The sequence below is a fragment of the Equus caballus genome, chromosome 3 (genome assembly GCF_041296265.1).
Source record: "Equus caballus isolate H_3958 breed thoroughbred chromosome 3, TB-T2T, whole genome shotgun sequence".
Lineage (NCBI taxonomy): Eukaryota > Metazoa > Chordata > Mammalia > Perissodactyla > Equidae > Equus > Equus caballus.
In genome coordinates, this window is record NC_091686.1 from 93,222,874 (window position 1) to 93,243,812 (window position 20,939).

Here is a 20,939-nt window from a genome sequence, read left to right on the forward strand (position 1 = left end):
AAATTGCCATTAAGTTGGAAATATTACCAAGGAGTATAACTATAATGTACTCTATAATACCTTTAATAAAATACTGATTTGAACTTTTATATAATATAATTTAATATATACTAAAAATTATATGTATATATTTGACAAATAAAAATGGCAAGCAATAGGATATATTGGAGTATATGAGGAAGCCATTTGGTATAAACCTAATTCGGCCTGACTTCCTTTTTTTCCTCCAAAAGGGCCTGACTGCCTATTGAGCACGCATTGCATATCTGCTTAGACATTTCCTATGGCCAGAACAAAGGCCCTTGAGATAAAGATGCAACTTCCCCCCCGACATTAGCATTTTTCCTTAGGCTAGGAACTGATTGCTGCACTCACCTCCCAGCTCACCTGTGACCACCCAGCTGGAGACAACAGACTGCCACCCTGCTGTGTTCACCGAGACAGACCTACCTGCTATTTCCATCAATCACTGTGCCGACAGTCTCACGACTATTGTAAAAGGGACATTCCAATCATATGTGAAACATCCTCTTTGAGGGTATATAACGACCCTGTATACCCCCCCACCTCTTGGGAGTGCTCTGTTCCTTTGTGGAAAGACTCTCCCGGGTTATAATCCTCAGATTTAAGCTCAGAATAAACTCAGCCAAATTTTCATTTATAGATTGGATATGGATTATTTTTGTCGACATATTATATATGTATTGCTGACTGATAAAAAAATTTTTTTTCAAATTTCCTGCCCATGAATGGAGTTCAGAAGACAAGAAACACTGGGAAAACCTGATTTAAAATATAGTATTAGTTGGTTGTGTAATTTCTCCACTCATTACATTGTACTTACTTAGCACCTAGAACTTTAGAGGCTTGAAAGAGTTGAAGAAAAGAATAAAATAAAGGCATCACCATACTCCTAACTCATTACCAGAGCCAATTATCTGTAAAACTGAGACTATACAGTCAATTTATCTTTGCAACAAATATCCAGCTTATTTTATGAAAGAACACAAGGCGCTCTCTCACATATGAATATTCATAGAACCTACAACCTTCTGTCACTGTAGGCAGCACTTAATCACAAGCTTGTTTCATATTAATGTTTATATTATTCTACGAGTGTATGGTTTGCATCACTGACAAAATCAAAGACTTTCGGGGGAAGGGATAATAAAAAAGCTTTCTATGACCTCTGAAAAGTCCACAGTGCCTAACACCATAAAGATAAATTCATAAACCTAAACATAAATTTCTTAACATTAGAGTCTCTGTTGGTGTTCCTACTAAAAAACACAGATGATAGATGTTTCTCTGGGAAGAGATCCTTCACTTCTTATTTTTAAAAAAGAAAAAAACAGTATATAATGAGAAATGCTTTTTCAAAGAGCTACTCTCTTTTAAAATAAAACTAAGATTTATTTTTATATCCATTTCACAGTAATGTGGTTTACTATAACTTCATTAACAGGAGCCAAGTGAAATATTTGCTTCCTAGTAATTCACCTAATTAGTACCACTTATTCTCTTGAAAGCATGATGTACTATATAATACCAAAACCATTTCCGATGTTAACAATCTTACAAATTTTATTAAAGCCTAAAGAAGAAAAGTATTAATAAAACAGTTTGAAATGTCAGTTTCTTGAAAACAGATAAACCAAAATGTTCCTGGTACCATGATACTCCCCTTTAGTATCTGTGGTCCCTTAGGGTCCTGGAATATCAGAGACAGACTATTCTGCTCACACATCTTAGAAGATGTTTATCAGTGTTGTGACACCTGCCTACATTTTGTGAGAAAGGCTAAGAAAAATTTCCAGAGTAACTTAAAGTTTACATTTTGGCCAATGTTTACATAACTCACAAAATCTCCTTTTCTGATGACAGCTTCCAATCATCTCCCACTTTGAGCAAGCCCCTTTCCCCATGACCTCCTCTATCATCGTAATGACCCACCATGCCTTCCTCTATTATCAAGAGAGAGAAAGAATAATCTTCATTCCCAGTTTGACCTTAAAGGACTCATCATCATCTTGTACTCTCTCTATATCTTATAATACCATACCTATCTATCCATGTTGAACACAGGCATCAGTGGTATCACTTGGTTCCTGCCCCATGTATAGCACTAACAGATCACATAAACACCTAAGTCCTATATATCAATCAACTAATTGATGGTGAAATATTCAAAGAAAAAAGGGAGCAGACAAGCTATTCCTGAGTGATCTTATTAATAAGTAAGAATAGCAGGATGATAAAGTTCTGTTTAAAAATAATGTGTAAAGCTAATACAAGATTACTATACAAAATCAATTATATTTCTATGTATTTGCAATGTGCAATCTAAAAATAAAATTAAGAAAACAATTCCATTTACAATAGTATCAAAAAAAATTAGAAATAAATTTAACAAAAGACATGCAAAACTTATATTCAAAACTACAACACACTGTTGAAAGAAATTAAGAAGTCCTAAATAAATCAAAAGATACCCCATCTTCACAATAGTGTTAAGACAGCAATACTCCTCTAATTGATCTACAGACTCAACACAATTCCTGTGACAACTCCAGATGGCTTGTTTGCAGAAATTAACAAGCTGATCCTAAAATTCACATGGAAATACCAGGGGCCCCGGAATAGCCAAAACAATCTTGAAAAAAGAAGAACATAGTTGGAAACTCACACTTTTTGACTTCAAAACTTACTACAAAGCTACAGTAATCAACAGAGTTTAGTACTGGCATAATGACAGACATATAAAACAATGAAATAGAACTGAGAGTCTAGCAATAAACCCAAGTCAATTCAGTTTCAACAAGGTTGCTAAGAAAATTCAACAGGGAAAGAATTGTCCTTACGAGTGGTGCTGTAACAACTGATATTCACATGGAAAAGAATGAACTTGGACCCCTATTGCACACCATACACAAAAATTAACTCAGAATGGATTAAAGATCTAAACATAAGCACTACAACTATAAAACTTTTAAAGGAAAACAGGTGTAAATCTATGACCTTGGATTAGGCAATGGTTTCTTAGATATGACACCAAAAGCATAAGCAACAAAGAAAAAAGATAAATTGCACATCATCTAAGTTAAAAACTTTTGTGCTTCAAAGGACACCATCAAAAAAGTGAAAAGATAACCCTCAGAATGGGAGAAAATTCTGCAAATTATATATCTGATAAGGGACTTGTATCTAGAATATAGAAAGAACTTGTACAACTCAAGAGTAAAAAAGAAAAATTTAATGGGCAAAGGATATAAATAACATTTCTTCAAAGAAGATATAAATGGCCAATAAGCACATGAAAAGATGCTCAACAACACCAGCCATCGGGGAAATGCAAATCAAAGCCATGAGACAGCACTTGTGTATTAATCATGTCTTTTATTTCCTGTATTCTGATGCTCTGACATCTGGGGCCTTGCTAACCCCTAGAGAGACAGCCCCCACCACCCCAGGGTTAGCTAATTCCTAGAGACAGCAAACAACTTGCCTGCTAGAGCACCTTAGATAAGCAAACCAACCAATCTAGAGCCTATACGCCCAACTACTTCCTTTATGGGGTTCTCACACTCCAGGCCACCATCCACATACCCTTAATCACCCAGGCCAGGTAGAAGAAAAGTAAGAAGAGTCCCTATGCCCCAGAGCTTGCTGAAATTATTCAAACCATCCAATTCTATGCCTGCTTACCCTGTCTCATCCATTTCTTCCCACAGAAACCACAATAAAGGCTCTTGCCCACGTTTTCCCCTACTCTCTCTGCCTCCTGACTGATCCTGGGGCTTCCTCATGTGGCCCTGCGTAGTGGGCCATGCCTGTTTCTAGGGATCTGTGCATATAATGAACTTCTTCCTTTATGACATCTCCATGTCTGTGTGTCTTACCATGCCTGATTAAAACAAATCCCAGGTACCCTTAAAACAACTTCACACCCACTAGGATGGCTATAATAAAAAAGACAGATAATAACAAGTATTAGAGAGGATGTGAAGAAATTGTAACCCTCATACACTGCTGGTGAGAACATAAAGTGGTGCAGCCATTTTGGAAAAAAGTTTGGCAGTTTCTCAAATGGTTAAGCAATTCCGTCCACATATTTACACCATAAAACACATCATATTACCACCCTACTGCTATTCAATTAAACCTCATACTCTACTGTCTAGAGTCTACACAGAAAAATTCACAGAAATTCAAGTGTTTGTCATGCACAATGACATTGAAGAAAAAAACAATCATCTATAAATTCATTATTTTGAGTAAAGATATTCTAAACCAAATTGGTTAAATTTCCGATCTAGTCAAAATGGTAAGAAATAATCATTAAATTATCTCAATGAACCAACTATATTTTCAATATAATTATTTTCCATTATAATAAAAAATGAGTAACTCTATACCTTTTTCTCCTTAGACTTCTGTGCAGTATGAGAAGGGACATTCTCATTTTGGTGAACGAACTCTTGTGCTACAACTGTTTTTACAGGGTCTCCTTCAAGAACACAGTTTAGAAATTGCACTGTGTGTTCTAATGAATAGCTGTAGAGAGTTTAAGTACAAATATAATGTCAGTAAACGAAAGTAAAAGTTATGTGGAAACATTAACATAAGCAATCCTTCAAACATTTTAGAAGAATATGAAAAACTGGCTCACTTTTAAGTTTTAAACATTGAAATTAAATGCTAATTGCATATCTGAAAGACTCAAGAATGAACAGAGGGTAAGTCAAGTATAGATTCTCACCAAACTAATTTTTAGAAGGAATACCAAAAGGTAACATATTGATAATTAATTCATTTTCTGATCTTTTATTCCAGGTAGAATATCCACAACAAAGCTTTCTTTCATCTTATCAGCTATACCTCTTAAGTCCCTTGGTGGATTCACACATGGTTTCAGTTTCCTTCAAACATCAAACACAGAGAATAGATCTTTAAACTGACATTTATTGTGTCAAATTTTACTTTTTACTTATACCACGGGGGTTCTAGTCAAAGAAATTCTAAGTGCGGATACAGAAAGGACAAAGTAGAACAGTATCTACCTCTCACCCCTACATTATTCAGGCACATTTTCATGGTGATACTACATTATCTGCAATAGGAAATTCTAAAAATTGACAAATATCTGATACACTCATGTTCTAATATCTAAAAAAACTCACTCCAAAGCAAATTATAAATGATTTTATACTGCTCATTATTTCAGACCATTTAAGCCTCCCGATCTCTCTCAATGGTCAGAAAACGAAGAGGTGACCACAAAGGAATATTTTTGAAATGTAATAACTAGTTATCCAAAGTAGTGTGATATTTTGCTGTTCTTCAGTTTGTTAAAGAGAATCCTTAAAGAGGAACCATTTGGGACTACCATTTCCACTTTAGCCCTCTCACCCCACTCCTCATATATGCTCAACACATAGGGGTTCCTAGGGGCTGGAAGCTACCAGCAATTATCTACATCCTGTCTAGCCCTTAAAATCACCAAGCTTGCTCACTCATGGGGCTAGAAGCCAGTCTCCACCACTGGTGTTGTTCGAGGGAAATTATACCTCAGGCATATACTGCAGTAACCGAATCCAACTACCCTTCTTACCAGGATGAACTTGAAGCTACTGCTAACTGAGAAAGTTATCCAGTGGTTGGCAGACAAATGGAGGGAATCAACCACCTACCCTGAGGGTCCTGACCGATCACTCTAGCCATCCCCAGGAAGAACTCACTCAGCCCCCTTACGTTACCTAGAGAACCACAATTCTGGGTTATTTCACATCAGGCCCTCTTGCCCTAGGTCCCCATAGAAGAGAGCTGCCATATGCCAGTACCAGCCCCTAACCCCCAGCCCCTGGGGAGATTTTAACACATATTTCTAAGAAAACAGCAAGTTAGTAGCAAAAAGAAATAGGGAAATTATGGATTGCAATTATACCATTAAAAACCTGATTTAAACGATCCAGCCATCCCACTACTGGGTATTTATCCAAAGAGCCTGAAGTCAGCAATCCCAAAAGTCCTGTGCACCCCAATGTTTATTGCAGCACTGTTTACAATAGCCAAGACGTGGAAGCAACCTAAGTGCCCATCAACAGATGAATGGATAAAGAAGATGTGGTACATATATACAATGGAATACTACTCAGCTGCAAAACAGAACAAAATCATTCCATTTGCAATAACATGGATGGACCCTGAGAGAATTATGTTAAGTGAAATAAGCCAGCGAGAGAAAGATAATCTGTGTATGACTCCACTCATATGACGAATTTAAAACTATGGACCAAGAACAGTTTAGTGGATACCAGGGGAAAGGTGGGGTGGGGGGTGGGCACAAAGGGTGAAGTGGTGCACCTACAACATGACTGACAAACATTAATGTACAATTGAAATTTCACAAGATTGTAAGCTATCAATAACTCAATAAAAAAAAAAACCTGATTTAAGTGACATATTTATTTATTACTGCTGAGTATGCAGAGTTCTATGTTTTTCAAAAGCACTTTCACGAAATATTTATAAAAACTGATCATGTATTAAACCACAAAGAAAAACTCAAATTCCAAAAAGAACTCTTACAGGTCACATTCTTATACCCCAATACAACAAAACAAAATAAGCAAAAGTCCTCCTCCCTCCCCGCCCCGCCTCCACCATCAAAGCCATCAAACCACTTAGAAAATTTAAAACTCTTGGGTAAATGAAAAATCAAACTGAATTAGAGATTATTTAGAAAATAATGAAAACGAATATACTATATGTCAAAATCAAAACATTATACAGAGAAAAATTCATACTCTTAAAAGTATTTGTTACTAAAGACTGAAAGGAAACAAACTAGCAAAGAGTTGAAAACATATCAACAAATTTCAAGCAAAAAGAACCATCAAAAATACAAAAGAATCATCAAAAATAAAAACAAAATTAAGTGATTAGGGAACATTAAAACAACAGACTTTGATCAATAAACCAAAAGCTTGTTCTTTAAAAGGGCCAATCTAATAAAGAGCAAAAACAGAGAGAAAACAGAAAAGAAATTAGGAAAAAGAAAAGGGATGTGATCAAATACAAAATAATGTTTTTAATTATAAAAGAATATTATATACAATTTGACAATAATAAACTTGAAAACCAAGGTAAAACTGATGATTTTCTGGAAGACTACCAGAAAAGCCTCGTGAAAAAAGCAAACGTGAATAAAGTAATAAGCTTAAAAGGTTCTAAAGATCCCCTCCTTGAAGAGGCACAAGCACAGAACCTTCAAGATACTAAGTCATTAAGCTTTCCAGAGCATAGAGAAGAACGGCAGTCTTGCCAGTTTATTTTATGAAGCCTAATACTAAATAAAACCCTCAAACCAAAATCTGACAAAGATAGAACAGGAACAGAAAAATCACAGACCAATCACATTTAATTACTGTTACAAAAATCCCAAAATCAATTCCTACACTGCACTGAAGGAAAAAAACAAACACAAAAACCTAAAGGCAGGATCCAATGTCAAGACGGCAGCATAGTTGGACTCTGAACTCACCTCTTCCCATGGACAGGACAAATTTACAACTATTCTTGGAAAAATTACCCCTGAGAGAGAACGGAAAACTAGACAAAAAGAACCTCCCAAACAGGGACAGTGCTGACCGAGGTGGAGGAGACAGAAATTCCTTTCTGGAGAGGGAAAGCCATGTTCTGGCTGCGGCACTTCATGGCTGGCCAGGAGCAACCTTGAGGTACAAAGACTTCCCTGGAGGAGTTGGGGATCTGAGCGGCAGAGTGTTACCACAATAAGCAGCTTCTGGACTCAGCACAACCGAGACAAATGTCATAATATCTAGCTTTGCCGGCTATTAACAACAATGGGGATTAGCCCCAGAAAAGCTATCAGGCATAAACGGAAAAAACCTGCTCTTAAAGGGGCCACGCACAAATTCACCCATTTCAGAAAGCAACCTAAAATTACCAGAAGGAAAGGTGTACAGTCCTTTTGAGAAAAGAGACTCACATGATAGGTTCTAGGTACACCTTAGCAAGAGATGAAACTGCCCCAGGCTGGGACCCCCTCCCCAGGGACTCAGATATTGGTGGCAGCCATTATTGTGACCTAGTACAGGCATGCTGACACAGATGTTTGCAGATGCCACTGGAGCTCTTAGCCCAGGAGTCTGACCCACCACCAGAGCACAGATTTAATCCAGCTCAGCCAGGGCAGGCAGCCTGCCTTAGGTACAGGCCCCACCAAAAAGCAAGTCCTGGGGCAACTCATGGGCCCACAGAGGTGGGGTGTCTGGAACCTCTGCAGCCAGGTGAGTGAGTCCACCTCTGTGGGGCAGGGCATGCATAAAGGAGTGGGCTTGCATTAGTGGCGTGTGTAGGGCCTCTGCAGTGGGGTGACTGAGTGTGCTTCAGTGTGTCAGTGTGTGTGCACGGAGCAGGACTGTATTGATGCAGTGTGTGGCCCTGCAGGCAGTGGGGCTTGTCAGCTACAGAAGACTTGTATTTCTCAAACAGCCACATGGTGCTCCCACGCCTAGGGCTGGCCCTACTCAGCTGCACTCCTTAGAGAGCTGACAAAAGCCTTGCAAGGCAGAGGCCCACAGTAATTGTAAGCCCCTGAGCCTAACAACCAGCCACGCTGGGGGCCTACTCACTTAAGAGAAAAACTGCAACAGAAATGTGCTATTCGACCTTGGGGCCAACTGTGCTGGGGCTCCCCATGTACAATAAGTGACTGAAGGGACTGCAGCAGCCACACACAGCTAAGCATTACAACCAGCTTGCCATAGGGAAAGCCTCGTCTCCCCAGGCACCTGCAGCAAGAACAACACTGCCACAACAGAAAGACACAAGTAGGCCACACAGCGGTCACTCCTAGAACATTTGGTGATGAGAGGGAAGCACACTGCTGGGCCTCCTAAGGCATCTCTTACATAAGGCCACTCCTCCAAGAGTGGGAAATATAGCTAATCTACCTGATACACAGATATAAGCACAGAGAAAGAGACAAAAAGAGGAGACATAGGAATACATTCCAAATAAGAGAACAGGACAAATCCTCAGAAAAAAGAACTAAACAAAACAGAGATAAACAATCTACCTGACAAAGAGTAGAAACTAATAGTCATAAGAATGCTCACTGCTCTTGGGAGAAAAATGGATGAACTCAGTGAGAATGTCAACCAAGAACTGGGAAATATAAAAAAGAACCAATCAGAAATGAAGAATATTATACTGGAAATGAGAAATTCACTAGAAGGACTCAACAGCAGAGTAGGTGATACAGAAGAATGGATCAGCGAGCTAGACAAAAGACTGGAGGAAATCACCCAAGTTGAACATAAAAAAGAATTTAAAAGAACAAGGACAGGGGCCAGCTCCATGGCCAAGTGGTTAAGTTTGCGTGCTCCGCTGCGGTGGCCCAGGGTTCGGATCCTGGGCGCAGACATGGCACCGCTCGTCAGGCCACGTTGAGGTGGCGTCCCACATCCCACAACTAGAAGGACCTGCAACTAAGATATACAACTGTGTACAGGGGGGGTTTGGGGAGATAAAGCAGGAAAAAAAAAAAAAAAGAATGAGGACAGTCTAAGAGACATCTGGGGCAACATCAAACACACTAACATCCATATTATAGGTGTCCCAGAAGGAGATGAGAGAGACAAAGGGACAGAGAATCATTTGAAGAAATAGCTGAAAACTTTCCTAATCTAAGGAAGGAAACAGACATCCAGGAGCAGGATACACAGAGAGCACCAAGCAAGATAAACCCAAAGAGGCCCACACCAAGACACATTATAATTAAAAAGCAAGAATTAAAGATAAAGAGAGAAACTTAAAAGCTGCAAGAGAAAGGCAACAAGTTATATAAAAAGGAAACCCCATAAGGCTATCAGATGACTTCACAGCAGAAACCTTACAGGCTAGAAGGGAGTGGCATGATATATTTAAAGTGTTGAAGAGAAAATATCTACAGCCAAGAATACTCTACCCAGGGACTGGTGGTGCAGTGATCAAGTTCACACGTTCCGATTCTGAGCAGCCGGGGGTTCACCAGTTCGGATCCTGGGTGCAGACATGGCACCGTTTGGCAAAAGCCATGCTGTGGTAGGCGTCCCACATATAAAGTAGAGGAAGATGGGCATGGATGTTAGCTCAGGGCCAGTTTTCCTCAGCAAAAAGAGGAGGATTAGCAGTAGTTAGCTCAGGGCTAATCTTCCTCCAAAAAAAAAAAAGAATATTGTACCCAGCAAGGTTATCATTCAGAATGAAAAGAGAGATAAAGAGTTTCCCAGACTAGCAAAAACTAAAGGAGTTTATCACCAAGAAACCAGCTTTACAAGAAATGCTAAAGGGACTTGTTTAAATGTAAAAGAAAAGATGACAAATAGGAATAAGAAAATTATGGCAAAAAAACAAAAACAGGGGCCAGCCCTGTGGCCGACTGGTTAAAGTTCTGCGTGCTCTGCTTCGGTGGCTCAGGTTCACAGGTTCAGAGCCCAGGTACAGACCTACTCCACTCATCAGCCACACTGTGGGGGCGTCCCACATACAAAGCAGAGGAATACTGGGCACAGATGTTAGCTCAGGACCAATCTTCCTCAAGCGAAAAAAAGAGGAACATTGGCAACGGATGTTAGCTCAGGGTGAATCTTCCTCACACACACAAAAAAGCACAATAAAGTCACTGGTAAAGGCAAATATACAGCAAAGGTAGCAGATCAACCACCTATGAAGCTAATATGAAAGTCAAAAGACAAAAGTACTAAAATTATCTATTTCCATGGTAAGAGGGTAACAGATACATATGCACAAAAAAGAGGTTAGATATGATATCAAAAACATAAAATGTGGGAGGAGGGGAGTAAAAGAGTAGAGCTTTCAGCAAGAGGTCAAACTTAAGGGACCATCAACTTAATATAGATTGCTATACATGTAGTTATTATATACAGATCTAATGGTAATCACAAACCAGAAACCTATCATAAATACACAAAAAATTAAGAGAAAGGAGCCCAAACATAATACTAAAGAAAACCATCAAACCACAAGGGAAGAGAGCAAGAGAAGAAGAAAGGAACAGAGAACAAACTACTAAAACACTCAGAAAAAAAATAACAAAATGGCAATAAGTAATTCTTATCAATAGCTCCTTTAAATGTCAATGGACTAAATGCTCCAATTGAAAGGCATATGGCGGCCAAGTGGATAACAAATGAGACCCATATATATGCTGCATACAAGAGACCCACTTCAGACCTAAAGACACTCACAAACTGAAAGTGTAAGAAAAAGATACTCCACACAAAAGGCAGTGAAGAGTAAGCTGGGTAGCAAGACTTAACATCAGACAAAATAGACTTTAAAACAAAAGCTGTAACAAGAGACAAAGAAGGGCACTACATAATGATAAAGAGAACAACCCAACAACAGGATATAACACTTGGAAATAACATAGGAGCACCTAAATATATGAAGTAATCATTAGCAGACATAAAAGGAGAAATAGACAGCAACACAATGATAGTAGGGGACTTTAACACTCCACTTACACCAATGGATAGATCATCCAAACAGAGGCTCAACAAGGAAACATTGGCCTTAAATAACACATTACACCAGATGGACTTAGTAGATACACACAGAATATTCCATCCAAAAACCACAGAATACACATTATTTTCAATCGCACATGGCACATTCTCCAGGATAGATAATATATTAGGCCGGAAAACAAGTCTCAATAAATATAAGAAGACTGAAATAATACTAAGCATCTTTTCTGACCATCACAGTACGAAACTAGAAATCAACTACAGGAAGAAAACCAGAAAAGCCACAAATATGTGGAGATTAAACAAAATGCTGCTGAACAATGATTGGGTCAATGAAGAAGTCAAAGGAGACATCTAAAAATACCTGGAGAAATATGATAATGAAAATATAATGTGTCAAAATTTATAGGATACAGGGAAAGTGGTTCTAGGAGGGAAGTTTATAGCAAAGCAGGCCTACCTCAACAAACGAGAAAAATCCCAAATAAACAATCTAACAGTGCACCTAAAGGAACTAGAAAAAGAAGAACAAACAAAGCCCAAAATCAGCAGAAGGAAGGAAATAATAAAAATTAGAACAGAAATAAGTGAAACAGAAACTAAGAAAAAAATAGAAAAAATCAATGAAACTAAGAGCTAGCTGTTTGAAAAGATAAACAAAATTGGCAAACCTTTAGCTAGACTCACCAAGAAAAAAGAGAGAAGGCTCAAATAAATAAAATCAGAAATGAAAGAGGAGAAATTACAATGCATACCTAAGAAATACAAAAGACTATAAGAGAATACCACAAAAAGCTATACACCAAAAAATTGGATAATCTAGAAGAAATGGATTAATTCTTAGAATCATACAACCTTCCAAAACTGAATCAAGAAGAAATAGAGAATCTGAATAGACCAATCACCAGTAAAAAGATCGAAACAGTAATCAAAAACCTCCCAAAAAATAAAAGTCCAGACCAGACACTTCCCTGGTAAATGCTATGAAACAAAGAAGACTTAATACCTATCCTTCTCAAACTCTTCTAAAAAATTGAAGAAGAGGGGAAGCTTCCTAGCCCATTCTACAAAGCCAACATTACCCTGATACCAAAAACAGACAAGGACAACATAAAAAAAAGAAAATTACAGGCCAATATCACTAATGATCATTGATGCAAAAATCCTTAACAAAATACTAGCAAACTGAATACAACAATACATTAAAAAGATCACACACCATGATCAAGTGGGATTTATTTCAGGGATGCAGGGATGGTTCAACATCTGCAAATCAATCAACATGATACACCACATTAACAAAATGAAGAATAAAAATCACATGATCATCTCAATAGATGCAGATAAAGTACTTGACAAGATACAGCATCCATTTATGATAAAAACTCTGAATAAAATGGGTATAGATGGAAAGCACCTCAACATAATAAAGGCCATATATGACAAACCCACAACAAATATCATTCTCAGTGGAGAAAAACCGAAAGCTGTTCCTCTAAGAACAGTAACCAGACAAGGATGCCCATTTTCATGACTCTTATTTAACACTGTATTGGAAGTCCTGGCCAGAGCAATCAGGCAAGAAAAAGACATAAAACGGACCCAAATTGCAAAGAAAGAAGTGAAACTGCCAATACTTGCAGACAATATGATTTTATATAGAGAAAACTCTAAAGAATCCTCAAAAAAACTCTTAGAAACAATAAATGAATATGGTAAAGTTGCAGGATACAAAAATCAACATACAAAACTGTTGCATTTCTATACACTAACAACGAAGTAGAAGAATGAGAAATTAAGAATATGATCCCACTTACAATTCAACAAAAAGAATAAAATACCTAGGAATAAACTAGACCAAAGATGTGAAAGACCTGTACACTGAAAACTATAAAACATTGTTGAAATAAATTGAAGAAGACACAAAGAAACGGAAAGATACTCTGTGCTCACAGATTGGAAGAATTAACATAGTTAAAATGTCCATACTTCCTAAAGCAATCTACAGATTTGATCCAATTCCTATCAAAGTTCCAACGATATTTTTCACAGAAATAGAAAAAGAATCCTAAAATTTGTATGGAACAACAAAAGACCCCAAATAGCCAAGGGAATCCTGAGAAAAAAGAACAGAGCTGGAGGTATTACACTCCCTGACTTCAAAATACGCTACATACTGATAGTAATCAAAACAACACGGCACTCGCACAAAAACAGACACACAGATCAAAGGAACAGAATCGAGAGCCAAGAAATAAACTCACACATGTATGGACAGCTAATTTTCAACAAAGGAGCCAAGAATATACAACAGAGAAAGTAAAGTCTCTTCAATAAATGGTGTTGGGAAAACTGGACAGCCACATGCAAAAGAATAAAAGTAGACCATTATCTTGCATCATACACAAAAATTAACTCAAAATGGATTAAAGACTTGAATGTAAGACCTGAAACCATGAAACTTCTGGAAGAAAACATATGTAGTATCCTCTTTGACAGTGGTCTTAGCAGCATATTGTCAAGTACCAAGTCTGACTGGGCAAGGGAAATAACAGAAAAAATAAACAAATGGGACTAGATCAAACTAAAAAGCCTTAGTTTTAGTTGCACAGCAAAGGAAACCATCAACAAAACGAAAAGATAACCTAACAATTGGGAGAAGATATTTGCAAACCATATATCTGATAAGCAGTTAATATCCAAAATATATAAAGAACTCATACATCTCAACAACGAGAAAACAAACAACCCCATTAAAAAAATGGGCAAAAGATCTGAAGAGACATTTTTCCAAAGAAGATATACAGATGGCAAGAGGCACATGAAATGATGTTCAACATCACTAATTATTAGAGAAATGCAAATCAAAACTACAATGAGATACCACCTCTCTCCTGTCAGAATGGCCACAATTAAGAAGACAAGAAATAAAAGCATTGGAGAGGATATGGAGAAAAGGATACTCTGGTACACTACCAATAGGAGTGTAAACTGGTAAACCACTATGGAAAAAGAGTATGGAGATGCCTCAAAAAATTAAGACTAGAACTATCACACAATCCAGTTATTTCACTGCTGGGTATTTATCCAAAGAACATGAAAATACGAATGCATAAAGATATATGCACCCTTATGTTCATTGCAGCATTATTCACAATAGCCAAGACTTGGAAGCAACCTAGGTGCCCATCGAGGGACGAATGGATAAAGAAGATATGGTATATGTACACAATGGAATACTACTCAGCAATAAAAAAGGATGAAATCTTGCCATTTGTGACAACAAGGATGGACTTTGAGGGTATTATCCTAAGTGAAATAAGTCAGAGGGAGAAAGTCAAATACCATATGATCTCACTCATAAATAGAAGACAAAAACAACAAACAAACAAACACATAGAGAAAGAGATCAGATTAGTGGTTAGCAGAGGGGAAGCAGGGAGAAAGGAGGGCACAAGGGATGCTTAGGCACATGTGTATGGTAATGGATTATAATTAGCCTTTGGGTAGTGAACATGATGTAATCTACACAGAAATCAAAATACAATGATGTAATACCTGAAATTTATATAATGTTATAAACCAATGTTACCACAATAAAATAAAAGCAAATAAATAAATAAATAAGAAAAACATTATTTTGGCATCAAAATACCCAAAAAAGTTAATTATATTTACTGTAAAAAAATATCTAAAGGTAAAGTAGGTTTTATTCCAGAAATCTATTACTGTGACTGACACAAAATATACTAATAAACTAAAGAAAAAAATTCATATGCGAATTCTCAAAAGATTCTAAAAAGGCAGCTATTTAAAGTAACTCTTACTAAAATAAGAATTTAAGAAAAAGATAAGATCAAAAGTATATGTATGTTATTCAAACTAGAAGCACTCTTAACATATCAAACATCAAAGCACACAATAACACAGTAATTAAAACAATATGGTAGAAACTCAGGACCAAACAAATAGCTCAATAAAATCAAAGAGTCTTTAAAAGAAAATGCATATTTGGGAATGTGGTAAATATTAGTGGTTATATTTTGTAACAGTGGGTAAAGACGATCTATTCATCCAGTTAGTTATTTGGAAAAACAATTAAGTTAAATCTCTACCTCATAATATACACATAAAAATGCCAGATAAATTAAACACTTTTTAACTATTAAAAATACTGAAGAAATATTTTTATAATATTGGGGTAGGACTTCCTAAATGAGACATCAAATTCAGAAACAACAAAGAAAAAAGATTTTCTGGTAAAGTATATGAATTAAAACATGTATATGACCAAAGAAATGATACCAGGTTAAGAGATAAGTATCACGACAGGAAAAAATAATTATAATCTATATTAATAAAGATTACTATAGATAATATACAAAGAACTTTCGCCAATCTAGAAATAGAGACAACCAAAAAGAAAACAGGCAAAAAGTAAGCAACTAACAGAAAAAGAAATAAATGAAAAAAGCTCAACCTTACTAGTAATCAGAAAAATAAGAATTTAAACAACAGAATATCATTTTTCCCATCAGCTTGACAAAAATTTTAAAGATTGTTAATATGCAGAGTCAGTTACACTATCAGTGCATACAACCAATAGAGAAAGCCTTTATCAAATGAAATTGGGCATTAGGTATAAAATTTTAAATGCACTCTGACCTAGCAATTTCACTTTTAAGGAACAAGCCTATAATAGCATTCACCCATGTACACAAAGATGTATGTTCAAGAATGCTTGGTGCAATAGGGTTTTCAATTTTTCTTACAGTCAAAAAATCCGTAAGCATGTTTAAATAAACTATAGTACTTTAAGAAATCATTGTAAGAAAACTATAGAATATTCTGTAGACTTTAAAAAGAAAAGAGCAGATCACTAAATACAGACAGGAAAACTAAATACCAACAAAACTACAACAGCACATAAAACACAGCCTCTTTTTTGGTGAAATATATATTTATATATACACACAAAAACAAATAGGCACACATGCGTTAGCATACATATGAGAAAAAAATTGAGGAAGAATATAAACCAATTGCCAGAAACTGCTTTCTATAGTACATTTAAATAGTTTATAATATACCTATATTGCTTTTATCAGAAAAATAAAAATAAGAGATTAAAATGTATGGTATATGCTTTCAATGACATCACAGTAGAAACTACAGGCAATCCTTCCAGCACTCACTTGTGGTCCTTGAAAATGTCCACCAGAAAATTTTGGTTAATGGCAGGAAATATCTTAAAGAGTTGCTTCTCCTTTAGTTTAGTGGCACAATCTTTTTCAAACATAAGTGACTCCCTTTTCTAAAAAAAAAAAAAAATAGAAAAGGCAAAAATCACCCTTAAAAATGGAATCTATAATACTAATTATGCTGATCCAAAAGCATAGCTATTTCGTTGCAAAGACTATTAATGTAAAAGCAATCACAGATTTTCTTCACTGATTAAAGGCAGAAATTAGTAATATAAGTATTCTTGCACTATTTATTTATATCCCATTTTTTTGCAAAGCACTTGAAGCTGCTCAAAATATACACACACACACAATTATACTTCTACATATATGTATGTGTGTGCATGTGCATATAAATACATACATACATACATACTCATATATACACAGTCAACACATTCAAGCATATTATATAAAAAAGGGTGAAGATATACATATATATATACATATAAGTAAACAGGATATAAATAAATGAAGTCAGAGAGTAAAGAAAATAAAGGTAAGAATATGGGATATAGCTAGCAAGTAAAATTAGTATATAAATGCATGCCATGAAATCCTGTACAATTGCTAAAGGTGGGCCACAAATTGAGTTCTGAGCTTCTTCGTGGCCAAAGCAAAGGGGGAAACAGAGATTCTCAGTGTCCATAAAATATAAACAAACCAGTTGCTCAGGAGAAGTACAGCTTTTTCTGGTACTGAGACCTGAGAGAAATTTCTCCCATGGGTCTTCATAAAAGGGACACTGTGTGATGCTGTGAACAACGTCCTCAAAAACATATTCTCCTCAATGGGCAGAAACTACAATTAACAAATAAGTTGCAAATTCAGGTTGACAGAAAATCTTAAAAGTCACAATTTAAAAAATTTTCACAAACATATTTACTCCAAAATAACTGTATGAGAATTGTTACTAATTGTTCTTTGTTCACAAGTCATATTTGGATCTGTTCAAATTGCCACACCAAAGGAACTCTCCTAAAGTTTATTTTAATTCTAACCTAGGATTATAGTATACATTCTTAAAGTGATTTCTAACCCTAAGACAATTTGTTGACATTGTGATGTAAATAAATAATATTTTTATTTGCTACAAAGATCCTAACGTCTGAAAAATAACTTCCTACCAAATTTCAAAGGTGACTCTGAAAATTCTTAAACATAAAAATTACAATAATCTAGGACAATCCTAGAATAGTTATTGGTTTTGAAGCCTAACCATACTTAGGCCATTTATAACACCAAACAATAATAGAAGAGGAACCACAATAGGTGACAATCTGACCAGTACAACGGACCGGTAAAGCTGAACACATCACAAGAATGATGGAAACAAGCCACTTCACTTCAAGAATTAAAAATATCTCATGTTTTATTAAGATATGCATTATACTCTGAACCTACTAAAAAATTCAGTGATCGGATTTACTAGCAATCTACCAGGTCATGGAGTTTCTAAACTCTAAATTCTAAGGTCTCATCAATAAACTGAAAACTCATGACCTTAAACATCTAAGTTAATTACTCTAGTCATACATTATGCCTAAAGTATATTTTATATTCTTTGCTTTAAAAAAATGCGAAGTGTATTTCCCCTTTGGGGACAAAGAGTGAGGAGAAGGCATCAAGAAATTCTCTTACTGAGGTTCTAACTAAGGGGGAGTCCTGGGGACCAAAAGAGTACAGCTTCTATTACCCAAACCACAGAAAGACAAGCAAAAATCACTGACAGAAAAAAATGCATTAAATTGGGAAGTTAAAGATGCTTATTTGTTCACTGTTATACTGAGAAATTAAAAGGTAGGTTAGAACCATAAAGATAAGTTTAAGTAGTGGAAAATGACATTTCAACAAAAATTGTGACACTATTTGGGCATAAGTTCTAGGCTTTCCTTATTTTTCAAGAAAATCCATTTGCCCAATTTACTACACACATAAACTGAAGAGGATATTTGAAACAACAGTAAATTACAAGATGCTACTGAAGAGACTGGTCCTTGGATTATATGAACACACAAAGATGGGAATGGCAGCATATTCGCAACTTAATTAACAAGGTAACAGGGGAAAATAAATACGAAGGTGGTGGAATCCCATCATTCTTCCTATGCCCCAGTGGTACATATTTCTGCCAAAAATAAAAGTGCTCCTTCGAGCAGACAAATGAGCAGGAAAAAAGTAAAAATGTTTTTAAGATCACCATCTAAGAATTCCAGTTTTTTCCTTGAGAATTGAACTAAATAACCTCTAAGATCTTTTCCCTTTTGATTTTGAAATTCTCTAATACTAATTTTCAGAATTCCGAAAAAGGCTAAGAAGAAGAAATGCAAAGGAAACCAAATTCTCTAATGGCTTCATATAGTTAGATATGTTGAACAAGGAACAAAAATAAATAGAGCTCAAAGTGAAGTTTCTGTTTGAACTTGTTTAATTGAAAAGTTAGAAGAAAAAGAGTATTTAATTTTTTAATTCAAATTCTTAAGTTTCTAAAATTTTCTCTAAAAAATTTTGTTTCAAAAATGGACACCTCTTACTAACAGGACATTTTTTATTACTAATTTATGAATGAAATTATCTTTAAATAAAAGATTTTTGTCATGTTTCTAGAATTAAAAAATTACAGAAGTAAATGTCAAAAGCTAAGAAACATGCAGCTCAATCACCTGCAAAATTAAATCTAAAACAGATTTAACATAGGTTGGCTTATTGTTATAGAATATCAACTAATTTCCCAGAGGCAAAAACCTCCAGCTTTAAACTATATGTAAAACAATTTTCAATTTTAACATTAACTTCAATCAGATTAAATACAGATTTCAGACTAGGAAACAGAATCAAACAAAAATCACAAAGTAAACACACATAATCAACCTAGAGTCAGAGACAAAGGCTTAATATTTATACTAACTCATACCAAATTGTGTTTTTCCTGTAAGGCAATTTCTTCTGACATTATTTCTCTGAGTGATACTTTTTTAGTTTGAGTATTCCAATGATCCAACAGGGGTAGCATTTCAGGTGCTGCTAAAGTCTTCAGTAATCTTTTGCCTGTTCTCTGAGATGATTTTTGTTCAGGGTTATCAAGACCAATGTGCCCAACCATGGAAGGATCTACAAAAGCAGTATAAACAGTGTCAGAGCCTCAACAACAAATGTACAAAACAAGCGTAATTCACTCTGTGACATCTACCTCAGAGAGACCCAGGAGACACGGTTTTTTACCTTTAGCTCATAAATATAATGCAACTCTGAAGTTTCAAAATACATCTTCACCTAATTGCAAGCAAGAAATGATACGTATAAATGCAGGAATATTTCAAATGAGCTATGATCTGGGTATCACTGTAAATCGACTCACTGCTTCCCACTCTTTTTCGTATCACAACAACACACAGAAAACAGTAACACATGTATACACTGGTAAACAAAGCAAGCTGCAGCCAGCCAGAGCAGCTCCGGTCAGCTCTGCCCAGTCACTCCAAGGACGGAAGGATCAATATTTTGACAAACCTGTAACCCACTGAAGGCACACAAATATTGAGCAAATGACATTCAACATAAGGAAGGAACTGAACATTCTAAGAAGTTCACAACAACAAGTTTTAATGTGCAACCTTTCAGCATCTCTAACGGATATCAACACATTCTGATACAGTCCTTTGCTGGAGAGTGAAGAAACAGCAAATACTGCCTTCGCACAACTCTGATATTTGGGCACCTCCAGCTCTCAAACAGCTTTAGCTCTTGAAGCTACAACACAAGCACAGATCTGAACTAAAGTTCATCCTAAGAATCTTCAAACTGGAGTCCCAGTGTGGAGTGGACAAAAGAGGTATATGAAGGAACTCATGCACAAAAGGAGGACCCTTACTAACAGGTCTGCCACCCTGCACTAATCACTGAGGACAATGCTATCTAAGAGAACTCTTCTGGAATCAAATATTTTCAATTTGGCAGATGAATCAAAAAAATAACTGATTTTTGCACTCTACTAATATAAACATCAATAAAAATTTTGAATAACCAAGTAGTATTTCAATGATGTTCTCAAACCAGAATAGTTTTCTTTCATTCAGAGCAAAATCTTAACAGGGAACACCTTGACTACATGGATTAGAGCAACCTTAGGTGTTTCACA

The 20,939-nt window shown here is 36.0% G+C and overlaps 1 protein-coding gene across 10 annotated transcripts in view; it reads right to left on the bottom strand.

Moving 5' to 3' along the window:
• Positions 1-20,939, bottom strand: part of N4BP2 (NEDD4 binding protein 2) — an 86,832-nt gene that overhangs the window by 13,900 nt on the left and 51,993 nt on the right. For 7 of the 10 annotated variants that reach the window (XM_070263957.1, XM_023638204.2, XM_023638203.2 and 4 more), the window contains 3 exons: positions 19,716-19,912; positions 16,754-16,872; positions 4,416-4,554 (listed from right to left, as the gene is read on the bottom strand). In XM_070263957.1, coding sequence (XP_070120058.1) covers positions 4,416-4,554; positions 16,754-16,872; positions 19,716-19,912 — 455 coding nt within the window. Of the gene's footprint in view, positions 1-4,415; positions 4,555-16,753; positions 16,873-17,465; positions 17,603-19,715; positions 19,913-20,939 lie in introns of all 10 variants that reach the window. The other 3 variants (XR_011437630.1, XR_011437628.1, XR_011437629.1) reach the window with 1 other exon arrangement.